The following is a 22,422-nucleotide window of genomic DNA, read 5'->3' on the forward strand; positions in this document are numbered from 1 at the left end:
AATTTCTGAAGGACTTTGCAGGGGCCTATCTTCTTGTATTTTAGTTTGTTATACGCGCCTCTAGGGAAATGATCCTTGCGCAAATGCTTTAGGACTTCATCCCCCACATTAAACTGCACTTCTCTCCGTTTCAAATCTTCTTGCTGCTTATATTTTTTACTATTGTCCTGCAATTTTACTTTCACCTGCTCGTGCAAATCTTTCATCGTGTTAGCGAAATCTTCCCCATCAGCACTCCGTCTCTCCTGCTTTCCTAGATCTTGCAACTCATGCACTCTACGAGGATGCATGCCATACAAGATCTGAAAAGGACTGCAACTCGTGCTGTGATTAGGTGAGTCGTTGTAGGCGAAATCTACCTGGGCAAGTACTCAATCCCACATCCGCAAATTTTCACCAATCAAACTTCGTAGCAGGTTCCCCAGACTCTTGTTTACCACCTCTGTTTGCCCGTCACTCTGCGGGTGATAAGCAAAACTATAACTCAACTGTGTGTCCATCTTCTTCCACAAGGTGCGCCAAAAGTGCCCTTTAAACTCCATGTCCCTGTCAGAGAGAATGGACTTAGGTAGACCATGTAGCTTGAAAATCTCTGTAAAGAACAAGTGGGCCACGTGAGTGGCATCGCTGGTCTTTCTGCAAGGGATGAAATGCGCCATCTTCAAAAACCGGTCCACTACTACCATCACCGAATCATAACCCTGTTGTGTCCTTGGTAGACCCAAGACGAAGTCCAAGCTGACTAAGTCCCACGGTCTACTTGGAATGGGCAATGGTGTGTAAAGTCCCGTATTTTGACTGTGTCCTTTTGCCAACTAACACACTTTACATCTGTTCACAAATCTCTGCACATCCCTTCGCATTTTTGGCCAATAATAAAAATGACTGAGCTGCTCTAATGTCTTGTCTATGCCGAAATGTTCGGCTAGACCTCCACTGTGCTTCTCCTGAATGATATTATCTCTCATTGAGCAGTAAGGAATGCATAACTGTCCTCCTCTAAACAATAACTTCTCCTGCAAATTATAGTCCAACCATGGATTATTGTCTCTTACCAAAGGATTCTGACACGCTTCATAAGCCTCCTTGAAATCCAAGTCAGTATGATACAAGTCTTTCAAGTGCTCAAAGCTCAGCACTTGTATAGTACTCTCCTGTAAGAGTAAGGCTCTCCTACTCAACGCATCTGTCACCTTGTTGGCCTGCCCGCTGATGTGTTTCAACACAAAGGTGAAACTCTGCAAATGTTCAACTCACTTATCATGTTTGTGATTCGGCTTGTGTTGTTGCATCACATACTGTAGTGCAGAATTATCCGAGAATAAAACAAACTCATTCCCCAGCAAATAGTGTCTCCAATGCTTCAGTGCTTGGACGACAGCATAGAATTCCTTGTCGTAGGATGAATATTTTTGCCTGCTTTCATTCAACTTTTCGCTGAAAAATGCAATGGGTTTGTCTTCTTGGCTAAGTATAGCTCCAATGGCCATACCGTTTGCATCACAGTGAACTTGAAAAAGCTTTTTGAAATCTGGCAATCTCAGGTTCGGTCTCTCTATGATTTTATTCTTCAGTAGCTGAAAACTCCTCTCTGCTGCCTCAGTCCAACGAAAAGGCTGACTTGCCTTCTTAATAGTATCCAACATAGGTGCGCAGATTTCACTGAAATTTCTTATAAATTTTCGGTAAAAACTCGCCAGCCCATGAAAACTACATACCTCGAATAGGCTTTTCGGGGATGGCCAATTAACAATTGTTGCAATCTTCTCTGGGTCCATCTTCAACTCGTTTTCTGCAATCACAAAACCCAGATAAACCAATTCTTTTTGCAGAAAAGTACACTTTTTCAGATTTATCAGTAGCTTATTCTGCTGCAATTTTTCCAACACTTTTCTAACATGTCGAAAGTGTTCCTCCCTTGTCTTGTTGAAAATTAATATATCGTCCAGGTACACTATTACAAACTTCCCAATGTTCTTTTAGCATTTCATTCATTAATCGCATAAAGGTACTGAGTGCATTGCTCAGTCTGAATGGAATTACCAGCCACTCATACAGTCCCTCATTAGTCTTGAAGGTTGTCTTCCACTCATCCCCTTCTCAGATTCGAATCTGATGATACCCACTCTTTAAATCAATCTTGGAAAAATATGCTACCCCGCTCAGACAGTCCATCATGTCGTCCATCCGTGGCAGTGGAAATCTGTACCGGATGGTGATCTTGTCGATGGCCCTCAAATCTGTGCACATTCGCCATTCTCTTCCTTTCTTGGGAGCGAGAATTGTTGGAACTGCGCAAGGGCTCAAACTCTCCCATATTAGAGCTTTATCTAGCAATTCCTGCACCTATTTTGTAATCTCCTCATTGTCTTTGGGGCTCATCTGATATACTGCCTTATTCAGCAAATTTGCTCCGAGTATAAAGTCAATATGATGACTTATACTTCTTTTAGGGGCAGTTTATCTGACAAGTCATCCACCCCTATATCGCTAAACTCCTGCAACATCTGCTGAATTTATGTGGGAAAATCTGACACCTTTGTGTGTAGCAACACCATCTTTGCTCTTCTTACAACAGCGTAGCTCACTTCACTGTCTTCAATCTGTTTCAAAAACTGCTTTCCGCCCATTAACAACACTCTCATCTCACTAGTTCTCGCTATCTCTTCCTCCTTGATGGGCACAAATGTGTGCTTGATCCCATCTTTGACAAACTTATAATAGTTTGTCTTCCCATCATGTACTACCTTCCTGTCATACTGCCATGGCCTGCCTAGCAGTATGTGACATACATCCATTGGCATTATGTCACAAATGACCTTATCCTTATATCTGCCAATATGGAACTCCACTTCGCATTGCTCATCTACCAACAACTAATGGCCTTTTTGCAGCCATGATACCTTGTAAGGAGTGGGGTGTTTCAACCGCTTCAACCCCAACTTTTCCACCATCTTCGTGGCAACCAAGTTATCTGTACTCCCACTATCGATAATTAGCTTACAACACTTACCGTGTGACTTACAAACTGTCCGAAACAAAGCTTTCCTTTTTGTTTGTTCAGCGGTTTCCTTGGCTGGTTTCAGCAACACCTTGTTAAAAACTAAGGCTTCCCTTGTTTCCAGCACATTTTCTGCTTCTTGGGGAGGTGCCTCTACTTCTTCTGGCTGTGCGACATACGCACCCCTCTGTCCAGCTTGTTCCACCTCAGGACACTCAAAAGATCTGTGCCCCCACTTGTGGCACCTGTAACATTGATAACTAGCTCCTCTGCCTCGGCCATTTCCCCTGCCTCGCTGATATGGCCTACCGCCTCTCGTGCTATCACCTTTTTCTACTGTCCCAGAAGCTTTGGAAATGTTGCCTTCTTCATTACTACTGGCAGTTCGCCCTCTGCCATAAGACTATCCTCTTCCTTTGCCAGTTCCCCGTCCTCTCCTGGCATTTTGTTTTCTAGTGATATTCTTCTCTGCCTTCATAGCACTTTGATATGCTTCTTCTATGTTTTTCCGGGAAAGAATGTTGATTACATCTAATATTTCTAACCTTAAACCATTAACATACCTGGTTGTTTTCTCCGGGGTGTCCTCCGTATAACCGGCTCTTAAATTCAACCGGTAGAATTCTTTAGTGTACTCTCTTACTATCATCCCTTTCTGCTTCAGATTCTACACTTGCCAATGTAATGCAATCTGGTAATCCTTAGGTAGAAATCCGCCTTTCAACTTGGCCACCATCCTGGACCATTTCTTGATTAGCAACTTGTTCAACCTCCTTCTCTCTGTTTGGACACTATCCCACCACAGGGCTACGTGTCCCTTCAACTTTGTCATAGTGAACTTGATTCTACGGTCTTCACTGACCTCTTCACACTCAAAATATTTATCTAGTTCGATGATCCAGTCCAACAGAACCTCTGTGGATAATCTACCATCATAATTCAGGATTTCTGGTTTAGGCTTGCTACTCACCAATGGGACTGACCTCAATAGTCTCATTTCTGGCCCTTCTTCATCCGATCCATCTATTGTCACTATAGCTTCTTCTTTGTTGTCATCTCCTACCTTTGGATCCCTTCTCCTTCCTGCTTCAACTGCCTCCAAACGGGCAGTAAGGATCCTGATCTCCTCTCTCAATCCTTCATCTGCTGCTCTCCGAGCACCTCTTCCACGTTCTCGTCTGCCAACTTCCATTCCTCAAGAAAACACTAAATCCTGCTCTGATACCACTATGATGGGGCCAACCCGTACTTTGGTTTATGAATCTTATTCAAAGATCTCATTAGAGAAGTAATTATGCTTGCTTGCCTTATGACTTGCCTTCAAGAAAAAGTCACCTCTGGTCTGGTTAAACACTAATCAAACGTTAATCGACCGATATTTCTTGACGTTATCTAGGAACATTTATGGCAACCCTTAATGTGACGGCTTAGTTGTACTCACCTCGACTCTTGTTTACCGTTCATTGAATTTGGCAAAACCCTTGGCATTCGGCATTCGGTCACTTTTGTTTCTCGCTCTGCATGGTGATTACAGTGAGGGTTTGGTCTGCACAGAGGGTTTGTGTGCAACGAAGTTTTTTTGTAGGATGTTGCCTTGTCCACCTCCAGTTGTAATTTCTGCTGGAAAGTTAATACTTTGCTCTATGGACGTTGTTGTCTCTGTCGTTTCTTTCAACTGTTTTTATACTGGTTCATTGTGGTTGCTTTCCGGATTTAACTTGTTGTTCGATGTTACTGTTTTGAGGTCGCGTTCACGACAGATCCTGGGCTTGATTTCGACCGATTTCTCAACCAGGTGAGCTCTCTTCTCCTTGTTATACTTATATGCTCAATTTCTTCAGTAATACTAACGTTTGCTGCTCCTTGTGAGCAGGGTTTCTGTTGTATTCGTGACCCAGGTTCGAACCTGAGCCACTGGCGCTCACTATCCCTTGGTAAGTCAAACTATACTTCTGTTTCCACTGTAATCTATTGTTTTATGCCCTCGTTTTCTAGTGAAAGGTTCATTAACCAGCTTCCATTGCTACTATGGCAGGTTGGGGTTTTGGTTATGGAGAGCTTCGTGGCCCAGACTTCGTCAATGGACCGGGTAGGCTCGTTCTCTGTTATGAATGCCCTGACTATAGTCTTTCCTCTCGGTTCTTTAAATGTAGTCAGCCAATTAGGTTAGCAAATGCGAGGGTTGGCTCCTTTGACTACTAGTTCAGTTCTTTAAATGTAGTCAGCCAATTAGGTTAGCAAATGCGAGGGTTGGCTCCTTTGACTACTAGTTTGCATTCAATGGCTTCGGCTGTAGTTTGTGTTTACTCTTGTTGTGTTTCTTGGCGATACTTTAGTGTTGTAGGGTTTCGAACCCTAGTCTTGCTACTTGTTACTGAGGAAGGTGTTATGTCCTCTGTTTGTTGTCTTGTTATCTTGAGGAGTGTCAGTCGTCGTTGCAATGCACCAACATTTCATTATTTTTGTATAATAGAAATGAAGAATTATTTGTTATAATAATTACCTTTGTCGTGGAAAATCTCCACGAAGTTCGTATTCTGTGGCTCTTTGTTTTGTGGTTGTATGCGTCGTAATACTGGAATTTGTGTTGATTTCTGGTTCTGTTATCTCGTTCTTTAGCACACTCTTCTTTGTGTTTGTCATTCCAATGTGAGCAATCTTGTCTCGGCCTGTTAAGAGAAGTCAACTAGGAAACACAAGAATTTATCTCGTTGTTTGATTTATTACACTCAGCACTTAATAGAAATAATATAAAAAGGAAAAATTGCTTGTATAGATGGATTAAGATTCAGAATTTTGTTTAACAATGTCTTAAGCTATTTATATTACTGTTCCTCTCTAGTCATCGAACCACCCTCAATGATTTACATTTCGTATTTGTATTATTTGCCCATAGTTACCTGAACTGTGCATAGTTACGCTTCAGTTGTTTCTTTATTAGTTACATAACTATTAATGCATTCGGTTCTGATTGCACTGCAAGTTTTTACATTTGACATAATTATCTTTTCTTTTCTTTTTTTAAATGAAATAAATAATTATAAAACAATCATAATATGAAAAGGAAAAATTGCTTGTACAGATGGATTAAGATTCAGAATTTTGTTTAACAATGTCTTAAGCTATTTATATTACTGTTCCTCAATGATTTACATTTCGTATTTGTATTATTTGCCCATAGTTACCTGTGCATAGTTACGCTTCAGTTGTTTCTTTATTAGTTACATAACTATTAATGCATTTACATTTCGTATTTGTATTATTTGCCCATAGTTACCTGTGCATAGTTACGCTTCAGTTGTTTCTTTATTAGTTACATAACTATTAATGCATTCGGTTCTGCTTGCACTGCAAGTTTTTACATTTGACATGATTATCTTTTCTTTTCTTTTTTTAAATGAAATAAATAATTATAAAACAATCATTCACTAAAAGACAGACAATTGTGATAGTGACCCTAACTAACTAGATTGTTCTAACTAATACTGAAATTAAAAAGAAACTAACTAGAATGTTCTAACTAATACTGAAATTAAAAAGAAACAAGTCCCTACATTCTGCCCTTAGTTGGATGCTCTGCATCAAGAAGCCTCGTAAAAATTCACAAAAATTCACAAAATTCACAAATCCAACATAATATTTTATTGAGAAGCCACGTAAAAATTCACAAAAATTCACAAATCCGATATAATCTATAATTCACAAATCTGATAGCTAGTAGAAATTCACATAGAAATTCACAAATCCAACGTAATATTTTATTGAATTGAGAAGCCCCGTAAAAATTCACAAATCTATAATTCACAAATCTGATAGCTAGTAGAAATTCACAAATCCAACGTAATATTTTATTGAGAAGCCCCGTAAAAATTCACAAATCTAATTCACAAATCTGATGGCTAGTAGAAATTCACAAATCCAACGTAATATTTTATTGAGAAGCCGCGTAAAAATTCACAAAAATTCACAAAATTCACAAATCCAACATAATATTTTATTGAGAAGCCACGTAAAAAATTCACAAATCCGATATAATCTATAATTCACATTCACAAATCTGATAGCTAGTAGAAATTCACATAGAAATTCACAAATCCAACGTAATATTTTATTGAGAAGCCCCGTAAAAATTCACAAATCTAATTCACAAATCTGATGGCTAGTAGAAATTCACAAATCCAATGTAAAATCTAATTCACAAATCTGATGGCTAGTAGAAATTCACAAATCGTAATATTTTATTGAGAAGCCCCGTAAAAATTCACAACAAATCCAATATAATCTTTAATTCACAAATATAATGATGGAATCTCTGACAGTATTATCTTTAATTCACAAATCTTATGGCTAGTAGAAATTCGCAAATCCAATATAATCTTTAATTCACAAATATAATGATGGAATCTCTGACAGTATTATCTTTAATTCACAAATCTTATGGCTAGTAGAAATTCACAAATCCAACGTAATACTTTATCTGTATTGAGAAGCCCCGTAAAAATTCACAAAATTCACAAATCTGATATAATCTTTAATTCACAAAGAATCTATAATTCACAAATTTTATGGCTAGTAGAAATTCGCAAATCCAACGTAATATTTTATTGAGAAGCCCCGTAAAAATTCACAAAATTCACGAATCTGATATAATCTTTAATCTTTCTTTAATAATCTAATATAATCTTTAATTCACAAAGAATCTATTTTGTTGTTGAAATATGAATATAATCTTTAATCTTTAATTCACAAATCTGATATAATCTTTAATTCACAAAGAATCTATTTTGTTGTTGAAATATGAATTTATTGAAATCACAAATCTAATATAATCTTTAATTCACAAAGAATCTGGCCGTAATATTTTGATGTTGAAATATGAATTTATTGAAATCACAATTCTAATGTAATCTTTAAGTTAATATGAATTTATTGAGATGTTGAAATATGAATTTATTGAAATCACAATTCTAATGTAATCTTTAAGTTAATATGAATTTATTGAGAAGCCCCGTAAAAATTCGGTGTACTTTCACAAATCTAATATAATCTTTAATTCACAAAGAATCTGACGTAATATTTTGCTATTGAATACGAATTTATTGAAATCACAATTCTAATGTAATCTTTAAGTTAATATGAATTTATTGAAAAGCCCCATAAAAATTCATTGATGGCTAGTAGAGTAGAAATTCACATTTGTATGAATTTATTGAGAAGCCCCGTAAAAAATTAACAAATCTAATGTAATCTTTAATTCACAAATTTGATGGCTAGTAGAAATTCGCAAATTTGATATAATATTTTGTATGAATTTATTCAGAATCTTTAATTCACAAATAGTAGAGTAGAAATTCGCAAATTTGATATTATTTTGTATGAATTTATTACAAATTTGATGGCTAGTAGAAATTCGCAAATTTGATATAATATTTTGTATGAATTTATTCAGAATCTTTAATTCACAAATAGTAGAGTAGAAATTCGCAAATTTGATATTATTTTGTATGAATTTATTCAGAATCTTTAATTCACAAATCTGATGGCTAGTAGAGTAGAAATTCTAGTAGAAATTCACAAAATCTGATGGCTAGTAGAGTAGAAATTCTAGTAGAAATTCACAAATCTGATGGCTAGTAGAAATTCGCAAATTTGATATAGAGTAGAAATTCTAGTAGAAATTCACAAATCTGATGGCTAGTAGAAATTCGCAAATTTGATATAATATTTTATGAATTTATTCAGAATCTTTAATTCACAAATTTGATGGCTAGTAGAGTAGAAATTCGCAAATCTGATATAAGATTTTGTATGAATTTAATGAGAAGCCCCGTTAAAAAATCTGATGTAATCTTTAAGTAGTATAGTAGAAATTCGCAAATATAATATTTTGTATGAATTTATTCAGAATCTTTAATTCACAAATCTGATGGCTAGTAGAGTAGAAATTCGAGTAGAAATTCACAAATCTGATATAATATTTTATGAATTTATTCAAAATCTTTAATTTACAAATTTGATGGCTAGTAGAGTAGAAATTCGCAAATCTGATATAAGATTTTGTATGAATTTATTGAGAAGCCCCGTAAAAAAATCTGATGTAATCTTTAAGTAGTATAGTAGAAATTCGCAAATATAATATTTTGTATGAATTTATTCAGAATCTTTAATTCACAAATCTGATGGCTAGTAGAGTAGAAATTCGAGTAGAAATTCACAAATCTGATATAATATTTTATGAATTTATTCAAAATCTTTAATTTACAAATTTGATGGCTAGTAGAGTAGAAATTCGCAAATCTGATATAAGATTTTTGTATGAATTTATTGAGAAGCCCCGTAAAAAAAATCTGATGTAATCTTTAATTCACAAATTTGATGGCTATTAGAAATTCACAAATTTGATATAATATTTTGTATGAATTTATTCACAGGCCCCGTAAAATTCACAAATTTGATGGCTATTAGAAATTCACAAATTTGATATAATATTTTGTATGAATTTATTCAGAGGCCCCGTAAAAATTCACAAATCTTTAATTCAGTTTTTTCTTTCTGAAAAAAAAACTTTGGCTATTAGAAATTCACAAATTTGATATAATATTTTGTATGAATTTATTCAGAGGCCCCATAAAAATTCACAAATCTTTAATTCACAAATAAATATTTAATTCACAAATCTGATGTAATCTTTAATTCACAAATAAATCTTTAATTCACAAATCTGATGTAATCTTTAATTCACAAATTTCACAAATTTGATATAATATTTTGTATTCACAAATTTGATATAATATTTTGTATGAATTTATTCAGAATCTTTAATTCACAAATTTGATGGCTAGTAGAGTAGAAATTCACAATGGCTAGTAGAAATTCTCAAATTTGATATAATATTTTGTATGAATTTATTCAGAATCTTTAATTCACAAATTTGATGGCTAGTAGAGTAGAAAAATTCACAAATTTGATGGCTAGTAGAGTAGAAATTCACAATGGCTAGTATAAATTCTCAAATTTGATATAATATTTTGTATGAATTTATTCAGAATCTTTAATTCACAAATTTGATGGCTAGTAGAGTAGAAATTCGCCGTAAAAAATCTGATGTAATCTTTAATTCACAAATTTTTAATTGGAAATTCGCAAATTTGATATAATATTTTGTATGAATTTATTCAGAATCTTTAATTCACAAATATTTCATCATAAAAAGATTTATTCTTCATAATATTCAAAATAAAGATTCCATTTTATTGGGCATATGAATTCTTATCACGGTGAGAGAATAATTCTTATCACGGTGAGAGAATAGACTGCGTAAGAGCCTATAAGTCATTATATATCACATCTATAGATGTGATATTAATCCATATAATCTATAAGGCTTATAATCAATATAAATGGATTAATATATGAAACAAACTATATACAAAGTAAACACGTTCGAAAAAATCCTCCCCTTAATGGGAACAAAAATTTAATCGTTCTACGTTGGTACATTCTTTACTCAAACAACTCCGATTAGTGAACCTGTTCGATCCTATTATCATATTTCTATACAAATGGACCAATCAGATCCACTCTATCTGAAATCCTCCCCTTAATGGGAACAAGAACAAAAATTTAATCGTTCTACGTCGGTACATTCTTTACTCAAACAACTCCGATTGGTGAACCTGTTCGGTCCTATTATCATATTTCTATACAAATGGACCAATCGGATCCACTATATCTGGAGATCTAATGGACAGAAGTAGTTAATTGATCTTAAATCTTGTTACCAAGCTCTTTTTACTAAGAAATCTGATTTGGACAGAAGTAGTTAACTGATCTTAAATCTTGTTACCAAGCTCTTTTTACTAAGAAATATGATTTGGACAGAAGTAGTTAACTGATCTTAAATCTTGTTACCAAGCTCTTTTTACTAAGAAATCTGATTTGGACAGTAGTTGATCTTAAATCTTGTTACCAAGCTCTTTTTATTAAGAAATTTGATTTGCTTGTCATGCGTATGGCTATTCACAAATCTGATGGCTCGTAGAAATTCGCAAATTTGATATAATATTTTGTATGAATTTATTCAGAATCTTTAATTCACAAATCTTGTGTCCAAGCTCTTTTTACTAAGAAATTTGATTTGGACAGAAGTAGTTAACTGATCTTAAATCTTGTTACCAAGCTCTTTTTACTAAGAAATCTGATTTGCTTGTCATTACCAAGCTCTTTTTACTAAGAAATCTGATTTGCTTGTCATGCGTAGAAGTAGTTAACTGATCTTAAATCTTGTTACCAAGCTCTTTTTACTAAGAAATCTGATTTGCTTGTCATGCGTATGGCTATTCACAAATCTGATGGCTAGTAGAAATTCGCAAATTTGATATAATATTTTGTATGAATTTATTCAAAAAAATTTATTCACAAATCTGATGGCTAGATGGCTATTCACAAATCTGATGGCTAGTAGAAATTCGCAAATTTGATATAATATTTTGTATGAATTTATTCAGAATCTTTAATTCACAAATCTTGTTACCAAACTCTTTTTACTAAGAAAAATTCGCAAATTTGATATAATATTTTGTATGAATTTATTCAAAAAATTTTATTCACAAATCTGATGGCTAGATGGCTATTCACAAATCTGATGGCTAGTAGAAATTCGCAAATTTGATATAATATTTTGTATGAATTTATTCAGAATCTTTAATTCACAAATCTTGTTACCAAGCTCTTTTTACTAAGAAAAATTCGCAAATTTGATATAATATTTTGTATGAATTTATTCAGAATCTTTAATTCACAAATCTTGTTACCAAGCTCTTTTTACTAAGAAATCTGATTTGGATAGATCTTAAATCTTGTTACCAAGCTCTTTTTACTAAGAAATCTGATTTGCTTGTCATGCGTAGAAGTAGTTCATGCGTATGGCTATTCACAAATCTTATGGCTAGTAGTTAACTGATCTTAAATCTTGTTACCAAGCTCTTTTTACTAAGAAATCTGATTTGCTTGTCATGCGTAGAAGTTGTTAACTGATCTTAAATCTTGTTACCAAGCTCTTTTTACTAAGAAATCTGATTTGCTTGTCATGCGTATGGCTATTCACAAATCTGATGGCTAGTAGAAATTCGCAAATTTGATATAATATTTTGTATGAATTTATTCAGAATTTTTAATTCACAAATCTAGAAATCTGATTTGCTTGTCATGCGTATGGCTATTCACAAATCTGATGGCTAGTAGAAATTCGCAAATTTGATATAATATTTTGTATGAATTTATTCAGAATTTTTAATTCACAAATCTAATGGCTAGTCGAAATTCGCAAATTTGATATAATATTTTGTATGAATTTATTACCAAGCTCTTTTTATTAAGAAAACTAATTTGCTTGTCATGCGTATGGCTATTCACAAATCTTATGGCTATTAGTTAACTGATCTTAAATCTTGTTACCAAGCTCATTTTACTAAGAAATCTGATTTGCTTGTCATGCGTAGAATCTTGTTACCAAGCTCTTTTTACTAAGAAATCTGATTTGCTTGTCATGCGTAGAATCTTGTTACCAAGCTCTTTTTACTAAGAAATCTGATTTGCTTGTCATGCGTAGAAGTAGTTAACTGATCTTAAATCTTGTTACCAAGCTCTTTTTACTAAGAAATCTGATTTGCTTGTCATTTGCTTGTCATGCGTATGGCTATTCACAAATCTGATGGTTAGTAGAAATTCGCAAATTTGATATAATATTTTGTATGAATTTATTCAGAATTTTTAATTCACAAATCTAATGGCTAGTCGAAATTCGCAAATTTGATATAATATTTTGTATGAATTTATTCAGAATCTTTAATTCACAAATCTAATGGCTAGTCGAAATTCGCAAATTTGATATAATATTTTGTATGAATTTATTCAGAATCTTTAATTCACAAATCTGATGGCTAGTAGAAATTCGCAAATTTGATATAATATTTTGCATGAATTTATCTAGTAGAAATTCACAAATTTGATATAATATTTTGTATGAATTTATTCAAAATCTTTAATTCACAAATCTTGTTACCAAGCTCTTTTTACTAAGAAATCTAATTTGGACAGAAGTAGTTAACTGATCTTAAATCTTGTTACCAAGCTCTTTTTACTAAGAAATCTGATTTGCTTGTCATGCCTATGGCTATTCACAAATCTTTCGCAAATTTGATATAATATTTTGCATGAATTTATCTAGTAGAAATTCACAAATTTGATATAATATTTTGTATGAATTTATTCAAATCTTTAATTCACAAATCTTGTTACCAAGCTCTTTTTACTAAGAAATCTAATTTGGACAGAAGTAGTTAACTGATCTTAAATCTTGTTACCAAGCTCTTTTTACTAAGAAATCTGATTTGCTTGTCATGCCTATGGCTATTCACAAATCTGATGGTTAGTAGAAATTCGCAAATTTAATATAATATAAATTCGCAAATTTGATATAATATTCTAAATGAATTTATTCAGAATCTGATGGCTAGTAGAAATTCACAAATTTGATATAATATTTAATCTGATGGCTAGTAGAAATTCGCAAATTTGATATAATATTATGTATGAATTTATTCAGAATCTTTAATTCACAAATCTGATGGCTAGTAGAAATTCGCAAATTTGATATAATATTTTTTACTAAGAAATCACAAATCTGATGGCTAGTAGAAATTCGCAAATTTGATATAATATTTTGTATGAAATTATTCAGAATCTTTAATTCACAAATCTGATGGCTAGTAGAAATTCGCAAATTCGCAAATTTGATATAATATTCTAAATGAATTTATTCAGAATCTTTAATTCACAAATCTGATGGCTAGTAGAAATTCGCAAATTTGATATAATATTATGTATGAATTTATTCAGAATCTTTAATTCACAAATCTGATGGCTAGTAGAAATTCGCAAATTTGATATAATATTTTTTACTAAGAAATCACAAATTTGATGGCTAGTAGAAATTCGCAAATTTGATATAATATTTTGTATGAAATTATTCAGAATCTTTAATTCACAAATCTGATGGCTAGTAGAAATTCGCAAATTCGCAAATTTGATATAATATTCTAAATGAATTTATTCAGAATCTTTAATTCACAAATCAGAAATTCGCAAATTTGATATAATATTTTTTACTAAGAAATCACAAATCTGATGGCTAGTAGAAATTCGCAAATTTGATATAATATTTTGTATGAAATTATTCAGAATCTTTAATTCACAAATCTGATGGCTAGTAGAAATTCGCAAATTCGCAAATTTGATATAATATTCTAAATGAATTTATTCAGAATCTTTAATTCACAAATCTGATGGCTAGTAGAAATTCGCAAATTTGATATAATATTTAATCTGATGGCTAATAGAAATTCGCAAATTTGATATAATATTCTGTATGAATTTATTCAGAAACTTTGAAATTCGCAAATTTGATATAATATTTAATCTGATGGCTAATAGAAATTCGCAAATTTGATATAATATTCTGTATGAATTTATTCAGAAACTTTATTCAGAATCTTTAATTCACAAATCTGATGGCTAGTAGAAATTCACAAATTTGATATAATACTTTTTACTAAGAAATCACAAATCTGATGGCTAGTAGAAATTCGCAAATTTGATATAATATTTTGTATGAAATTATTACAAATATGATGGCTAGTAGAAATTCGCAAATTTGATATAATATTTTGTATGAATAGTAGAAATTCACAAATTTGATATAATATTTTGTATGAATTTATTGAGGCTCGCGTTTGTAAGAATTTATTGAAAAGAAATTCAGGTTTGTATGAATTTATTAAAAAGCCTCGTATTTGATGTAATATTGTATAAATTTGTTGAGAAGCCCCGTAAAAATTCACAAATGCTAATAGAAATTCACAAATCCGATATAATATTTTGGTAAAGATTTAATATTTTGGTAAAAATTCACAAATCCGATATAATATTTTGGTAAAAATTCACAAATCTTGAATGTAATCTTTAATTCACAAATCTAATAGCTAGTAGAAAGCAAACTCATAAAAAAAACAAAAATTAAAGCAATGAAATACATATTTATATATTTTGATAATAATATATTTTAATATAAAAAAAATTAATAAATATTTTTTTATAAAAAAATCCATTTTAATTTTTAGCAAAATTTAATAATTTAATCTTTAAAAAAAAAAAGTTTCCATTGCAAAACATCAAGCAAACAAATATATCAATATTAATACCACTATTTATACTAATAATTCATATGCCAAATTTAGTACTAAGTAATTTTTAACACTAAACGGGATTTGAAAAAAAAATAAGTGACATGTAGATGAACAGTACTAAAGTTATATTAAACTTTGAAAGTCCTTTTTATATTAATTTAAAAAAAAAAAAATCCTATTTATACTAATCAAGTAAAAAAAAAACCGTGGAGATATATATGTCAATCTTACTTTTACGAAGAATAAGATAATAATCTTATTTAGTAATGTAAATTAATTCTTGTTGATGTGTTTCTTTTCTATTTATACTAATAATTAAAAAAAATCATATGCCAAATTTAGCAGCAAGTATTTTTTAACACTAAAGGTATTTGGAAAAAAATAATAAGATAATAATCTTATTTAGTAATGTAAATTAATTCTGGTTGATGTGTTTCTTTTCTATTTATACTAATAATTAAAAAAAATCATATGCCAAATTTAGCAGCAAGTATTTTTTAACACTAAAGGCATTTGAAAAAAAATAAAAATAACATGTAAATGAACAATGCTAAAGTTATATTAAATTTTAAAAGTGCTTTTATATTAATTTTAAAAAATCCTATTTATACTAATCAAGTTAAAAAAAAAAACCGTGGAGATATATATGTTATCTTACTTTTAAGAAGAATAAGATAATAATCTTATTTAGCAATGTAAATTAATTCTTATTGATGTGTTTGTTTTTGTGAAAATATACTAAGATTACATTTAAAACGAATAAGATAATAATCTTATTTAGCCGTCTAAAGGAATTAATTTCTGAATAATCTTATATTTCTTATTGATGTGTTTGTTTAAAAAGAATAAGATAATAATCTTATTTAGCCCTGTAAAGGAATTAATTTCTTATTGATGTGTTTGTTTTCGTCAAAATAGATTAAGATGTTAATTTTATTTAGTGATGTTAAATTTTTTTTATTAATTTGTTTGTTTTTGTTAAAATTCTATTTTAAAATTGGTGAATTTTTTGCACTTAGAAAATATATTTGTATCTCAAAAATATATCTTCTTCAAACTATAGCAAGGAGCTAAAGGATTTTGTTATGGAAAAGTTTCGTAAAAAAGTATGGCGAAAAGAGTTGGGTAGAAAGAAGAAATATTACATTGAGGAATGCTTATGGAGAAAGGAGTTGAGTAGAAAGAAGAAATATTACATTGAAGAATGCTTTATTCAGTAATGTTAATAATAGGAGTTGAGTAGAAAGAAGAAATATTACATTGAAGAATGCTTTATTCAGTAATGTTAATAATTTCTTATTGACGTGTTTGTTTTTGTCAAAATTCTATTTTTAAATTGGTGAATTTTTTGCATACCTAAGAAAATATATTTGTATCTCAAAAGAATATTGTCTTCTTCAGACCATAGCAAGGCGCTAAAGGATTTTGTTATGGAGAAGTTTCGTACAAGGTATGGGGAAAAGAGGTTGGTAGAAAGAAGAAATATTACATTGAGGAATTTAACCCTACATGTGATTTACAACAAAAAGAGTTTATTGGAGTTAGCATTTCGTGGAGGGCAAAGGTTCTTATTGTGCAATTAAGGACCAACTCACATCAACTTCAATGTGAAACAAGATGGTGGAATTCTGGGGCTGTGGAATCGGAAAAACATTTCATTTTGGAATGTGATGCATTCAAAGACATTAGAAAAGGTTATGAGAACATGTTAGCATCAGTTTCTTAGCATTGTCTTTTTAGCGAGGGGATTGTTGGAAAGTAGGGTCAGCTCATCATCAATTTGGATCGGAAAAAGACTGAATTGCAAAGAGTGAAAAACAAAGAACTAATGATCTCATAGACTATTTTTAGTGTCGTGAGCCAATATCATTTCATTTCATAATTTCTTAATGATGTGTTTGTTTTTGTCAAAATTCTACTTTAAAATTGGTGAATTTTTTTTTTGCATACCTACGAAAATATATTCGCATCCCAAAAATATCTTCTTCAGACCATCCAAAGTGACATAAATCATATACCTACATACTAAAACACTACATAGGCTTCTAGCCTAAAATCTTTGAATATAAGCCAACGAACCTATCAAAAAATATGACTGAAACAAAGCGTGCAAGGTTTGGACAATGAAGAAAATATGAATATTAAAGATGCTGATATCAGAGTACCAGCATCCCATCCGCCATATGGACAATGAAGAAAATATGAATATTAAAGATGCTGATATCAGAGTACCAGCATCCCATCCGCCATACATTTCAGAGGGCATTCAATAAAACTCTCTACTGGAAAGATTATTTGAAGATGCTGATATCAGAGTACCAGCATCCCATCCGCCATACATTTCAGAGGGCATTCAATAAAACTCTCTACTGGAAAGATTAAAAAAAAAGTTCGAATCATCAATTGAATACACTACATGAAACTGTGTTATTAATCATCAGAATCATCACCACTTCCAGCTTCACTGTTATTTCCAATACCATCGCCACTGCTGCGGCTGCCATCGCTACTGCTACCGCTTCTGCCGCTTCCAATTCTCTTACTACCACTTGCAGTACTACTGCTTCTGCCGCTGTCAATGCTACCACGTTTATCATCTTCAATATTTGTGTTTCTTCCATCGCTACTTTTGTTTTCATACTCTCCACCAACGTGGATATCACCACCTTGGCCACCATGACCGTGTGGAACAGAAGGATTCTGAGCAGGCCCTTCAGCTGCAGAGGTTCCATTTCATAAGCATTTTCATTATTGTTTAGTATACGAAAGGAACATGAAAAGAGATCGTCTTGCACAAAGTTCTGTAAACATACCTTCAAATGTTTCTCTCTTTCTAGAAACTGCCTGCAGACTTAGATTGAGATAACGCTTTTGTTTCTTTAAAAAAGATAATCACACAAATTGTTAGCAGGTAAGGCATGCTAGTTCTTATTATAAAAAATTGCTTCAGGATAAGTAAGCCTACTACTATACAGTAAAGAGAACATATAGATCTAAATTATGAAACCATAAAGAATGCATAATATTTACTTCTAAGTGCTTTTCAGCTTCTTTCAGAAGATCTGGAGTGGGTGTCTCTAACACTTTCATGACCTGTTTGAAGACCAACATTTCGTAGTCACAAAACAGCCTGAATCATACAGGAATTCTCTTACGAGGCAACAATAATTATAAGATTTCAAAAGAAATCCCAGTTTACACCAAAACCCTAGAACCTCAGACCTCACTAAATGAAGACATAACAAGATTAATAAAGCTTACTACTTACAAAATTGATTTAAACATAAATATAGAAAAACGAAAGAGAACGTCTCAATAACAATCTGATCCTACTTAAGGATTTGAACCAGAAAAAAAAAATCCACGCCATCATTCAACAGGAAAAAAAAACTATCAAAAGAACTTAATCTACGAAACCATTCTAATGCTTTTCTGTTATAATAACAGTTGTTAATAAACAATTAAATACGTGTAACAAAAATTAGGTTCAAGCCATACCACAAAATATTTACATGCATGGCCAATGCAAAATTAAGTTGACAGTGATGCTCATGATAACTGAGGATGTAATTGATCTCTAATGATGTTATCTTACATGTAGATTGTTGGTCACTTGAAGAACAATATGCGTAAGTGCATTGCATCCTAACATCGAAGGCTACTTTTATCCGTGAAAACAACCAGAAACGTTTAAGATGAAGCAACAAATATCACTTTCTCGTGATGAAGACCCATAGATGTATTTGCCCAATATAAGAAACTATGTTAAAGAGACTATTATCCAAAATTAAAACAATTTCAGGCCTTGCTTTAACTCCATTTTCATCTAAACTTTGTCTAAACACCTCTCATGAGAAACTAACAAATACAAAGAATTGGATCTTCGAAAACTTCCAATCCATTTCCAAATTTCTTCATCGATCATGTGGTTAGAAAGATTCAAGCAATTGTGATAATCAAATCAAATCCACTGTCAAAGTCAATTTATGATTTAAAGATACTTGCGGTACTTCTGAATTACAAAATTGTAATTTCCCTCAATTCATTGTTTATGAGTTACACTAATATGCATTTCAACTGAGGTGGATTTTGGTGTATAAAAGCTTCTCTGGTTGGTTTGGAACCAATTTATGGTCCTATTTTGTGGCGGGACCAACAGATAAGCATTTTTAGCGGTAGAGTCTGGAATGGCAAACTGTTTTTCCATGACCGTAAGCGTATAATATATGGCATAGACTTCAAAAAAAAGGGAAAAGGTAAATCAATTTGAGAAAAACAGGTGAGATGTAGTTACTTGTTTTGAAAATTACAACTATCATGTGAAAAGAAGTTTAGAATAATTACTAATAGATAGTTAGTTAGTCTGGAGGGTTAGTTCAAGTGCACGAGTCGAATATGAGATCTCCTTCCCCTAGTTTGGAAGGTTATGGATTCGACTCTTTTGATTCCTTGTGTAAGGTGTTTGAAACTTAGGCATTGATGTTTACCTTGAATATGTAACGAATAAAATATATAAATAATATAAATATAATGTAAAAGATAATAATCATAAATAATAGTTAGTTAAGCTAGTAATTAAGTTGAAGAGGCATGTCTAATAGGACATGACTCTTCAGGAAGAGACACTTGCTTGGTATATAAGCAAGCCTTTCGTTCTCATTTGTAATTCATTATCATTCTTATTCATACATTTTATTTAATATAATAATTATATTCTTAATGGATAATTTGATATTCCAAGTCTTCTGGAGTAATTAATTCTTAGAAGGATAGAAGGAACTTTGTTCGCTTCATGTGGTATCAGAGCCACATTCGCTGATCACCAGGCCTTTGGCTATCAACCTATCATCAACTTCGTTGCTGTCATAATTGAAGTGTTTCACTACATATTGGGAGATTCTCCATTTTTTAGGTCTTTGGCCATTATTTAAAAAAAATTAATAAAAAATAAAGAAGGGTATATAAAAAAAAGAGGAAAGGAAATAATATATTCCGAAGAAAAAAAAAATGAAAAAAAATATATATACATATATAATATATATATAAGGGTTTTACATTATTGATAAAAGTCCATAATAAAGATAAGCGGGAATCTTTTCAAGTAAAACCGCGGTTTTAAAAACAACCCATGGTAATTGCCCATGGTATTTTATAAAGTTCAAAGAAAAAGAAAGAAACACAAAAAACAAAAAGAATACGTTTTATGGAGAACATTTTAACAGAGGTTTTAAAAACAACCCATGGTAATAGCCTATGGTATTTTAAAAGTTAAAGAGAAAAAAAAGATACAAAAGCTCTTACGTGACGTAAATATTACTTTTTACAAGAAATTTTAAAAACAACTCATGGTAATAGCCCATGGTATTTTAAAAGTAAAAGATATTTTGATAACATTGGAGAAAAAATGTGTGATGGTAATAGCCTATGGTATTTTAAAAGTTAAAGAAAAAACAAAAACAACCCATGGTAATAGCCCATGATATTTTAAAAGTAAAAGATATTTTGATAACATTGGAGAAAAAATGAGTGATCTAAAACGTAAATATTACTTTTTACAAGAAATTTTAAAAACAACCCATGGTATTTTAAAAGTAAAAGATATTTTGATAACATTGGAGAAAAATATTACTTTTTACAAGAAATTTTAAAAACAACCCATGGTATTTTAAAAGTAAAGATATTTTGATAACATTGGAGAAAAAAGGTGTACGGTAATAGCCTATGGTATTTTAAAAGTTAAAGAAAAAACAAAGATATTACTTTTTACAAGAAATTTTAAAAACAACCCATGGTATTTTAAAAGTAAAAGATATTTTGATAACATTGGAGAAAAAAAGGTGTACGGTAATAGCCTATGGTATTTTAAAAGTTGAAGAAAAAACAAAGATATTACTTTTTACAAGAAATTTTAAAAACAACCCATGGTATTTTAAAAGTAAAAGATATTTTGATAACATTGGAGAAAAAAGGTGTACGGTAATAGCCTATGTTATTTTAAAAGTTAAAGAAAAAACAAAGATACAAAAGCTCTTACGTGACGTAAATATTACTTTTTACAAGAAATTTTAAAAACAACCCATGGTAATAGCCCATGGTATTTTAAAAGTAAAAGATATTTTGATAACATTGGAGAAAAAATGTGTGGTCTAAAAAGTAAATATTACTTTTTACAAGAAATTTTAAAAACAACCCATGGTATTTTAAAAGTAAAAGATATTTTGATAACATTGGAGAAAAAAGGTGTGATCTAAATAATTTTAATCGTTCAAATCTAAAGATTGTATTGTGAGAGTCACATCTCATCCATCCAAATTATCCATCCAAATTGTGAGAGTCACATCTCATCCATCCAAATTATCCATCCAAATTAGTCACGACTCCAAATAGTCATAATCGTTCAAATCTAAAGATTGTATTGTGAGAGTCACATCTCATCCATCCAAATTATCCATCCAAATTGTGAGAGTCACATCTCATCCATCCAAATTAGTCACGACTCCAAATAGTCACGACTCCTTACAAGAAATTTTAAAAACAACCCATGGTAATAGCCCATGGTATTTTAAAAGTAAAAGATATTTTGATAACATTGGAGAAAAAATGTGTGATCTAAATAATTTTAATCGTTTTTAATCGTTCAAATCTAAAGATTGTATTGTGAGTCACATCTCATCCATCCAAATTAGTCACGACTCCAAATAGTCATCGTTCAAATCTAAAGATTGTATTGTGAGTCACATCTCATCCATCCAAATTAGTCACGACTCCAAATAGTCACGACTCCTGTGAGTCACATCTCATCCATCCAAATTAGTCCAAATTAGTCACGACTCCAAATAGTCACGACTCCTGTGAGTCACATCTCATCCATCCAAAATAGTCACGACTCCAAATAGTCACGACTCCAAATCACGACTCCAAATTAGTCACACTCATCCAAATTTTCGAAAAAAAAAAATATTATTATAATTATAAAGGAAAAGTGGGTCTCAAAAAAGTATATATAAATTTTATATAATTATAATTTTATAATACATATAAATTAAAATTATATAATATATATAATTTATAATTAAAAAAAAAATTATTTTTATATAAAAAAAATTATTAAGAGTGAAAAAAAGAAGAAGAGAATATTTGAAATATATATATTAAATTTTATATAATTATAATTTT

At 31.4% G+C, this 22,422-nt stretch overlaps 1 protein-coding gene across 8 annotated transcripts in view; it reads right to left on the reverse strand.

Annotated features, from left to right (window-relative positions):
- Window positions 1-17,310: 17,310 nt before the first annotated feature.
- The window catches only part of LOC149168311 (protein EMSY-LIKE 1-like), a 293,681-nt gene continuing 288,569 nt past the window's right edge, over window positions 17,311-22,422 (reverse strand). For 7 of the 8 annotated variants that reach the window (XM_089428252.1, XM_089428251.1, XM_089428255.1 and 4 more), the window contains 3 exons: window positions 18,277-18,339; window positions 18,060-18,123; window positions 17,311-17,963 (listed from right to left, as the gene is read on the reverse strand). In XM_089428252.1, coding sequence (XP_089284378.1) covers window positions 17,677-17,963; window positions 18,060-18,123; window positions 18,277-18,339 — 414 coding nt within the window. In that variant the 3' untranslated portion in view covers window positions 17,311-17,676. The remainder of the gene's footprint in view (window positions 17,964-18,059; window positions 18,124-18,276; window positions 18,340-22,422) is intronic. The other variant, XM_089428257.1, reaches the window with a different exon arrangement.

Source organism: Pinus tabuliformis, chromosome 4_2 (genome assembly GCF_031772625.1).
Source record: "Pinus tabuliformis cultivar Carrire ecotype Pingquan chromosome 4_2, CPIR1, whole genome shotgun sequence".
Taxonomy (NCBI): domain Eukaryota; kingdom Viridiplantae; phylum Streptophyta; class Pinopsida; order Pinales; family Pinaceae; genus Pinus; species Pinus tabuliformis.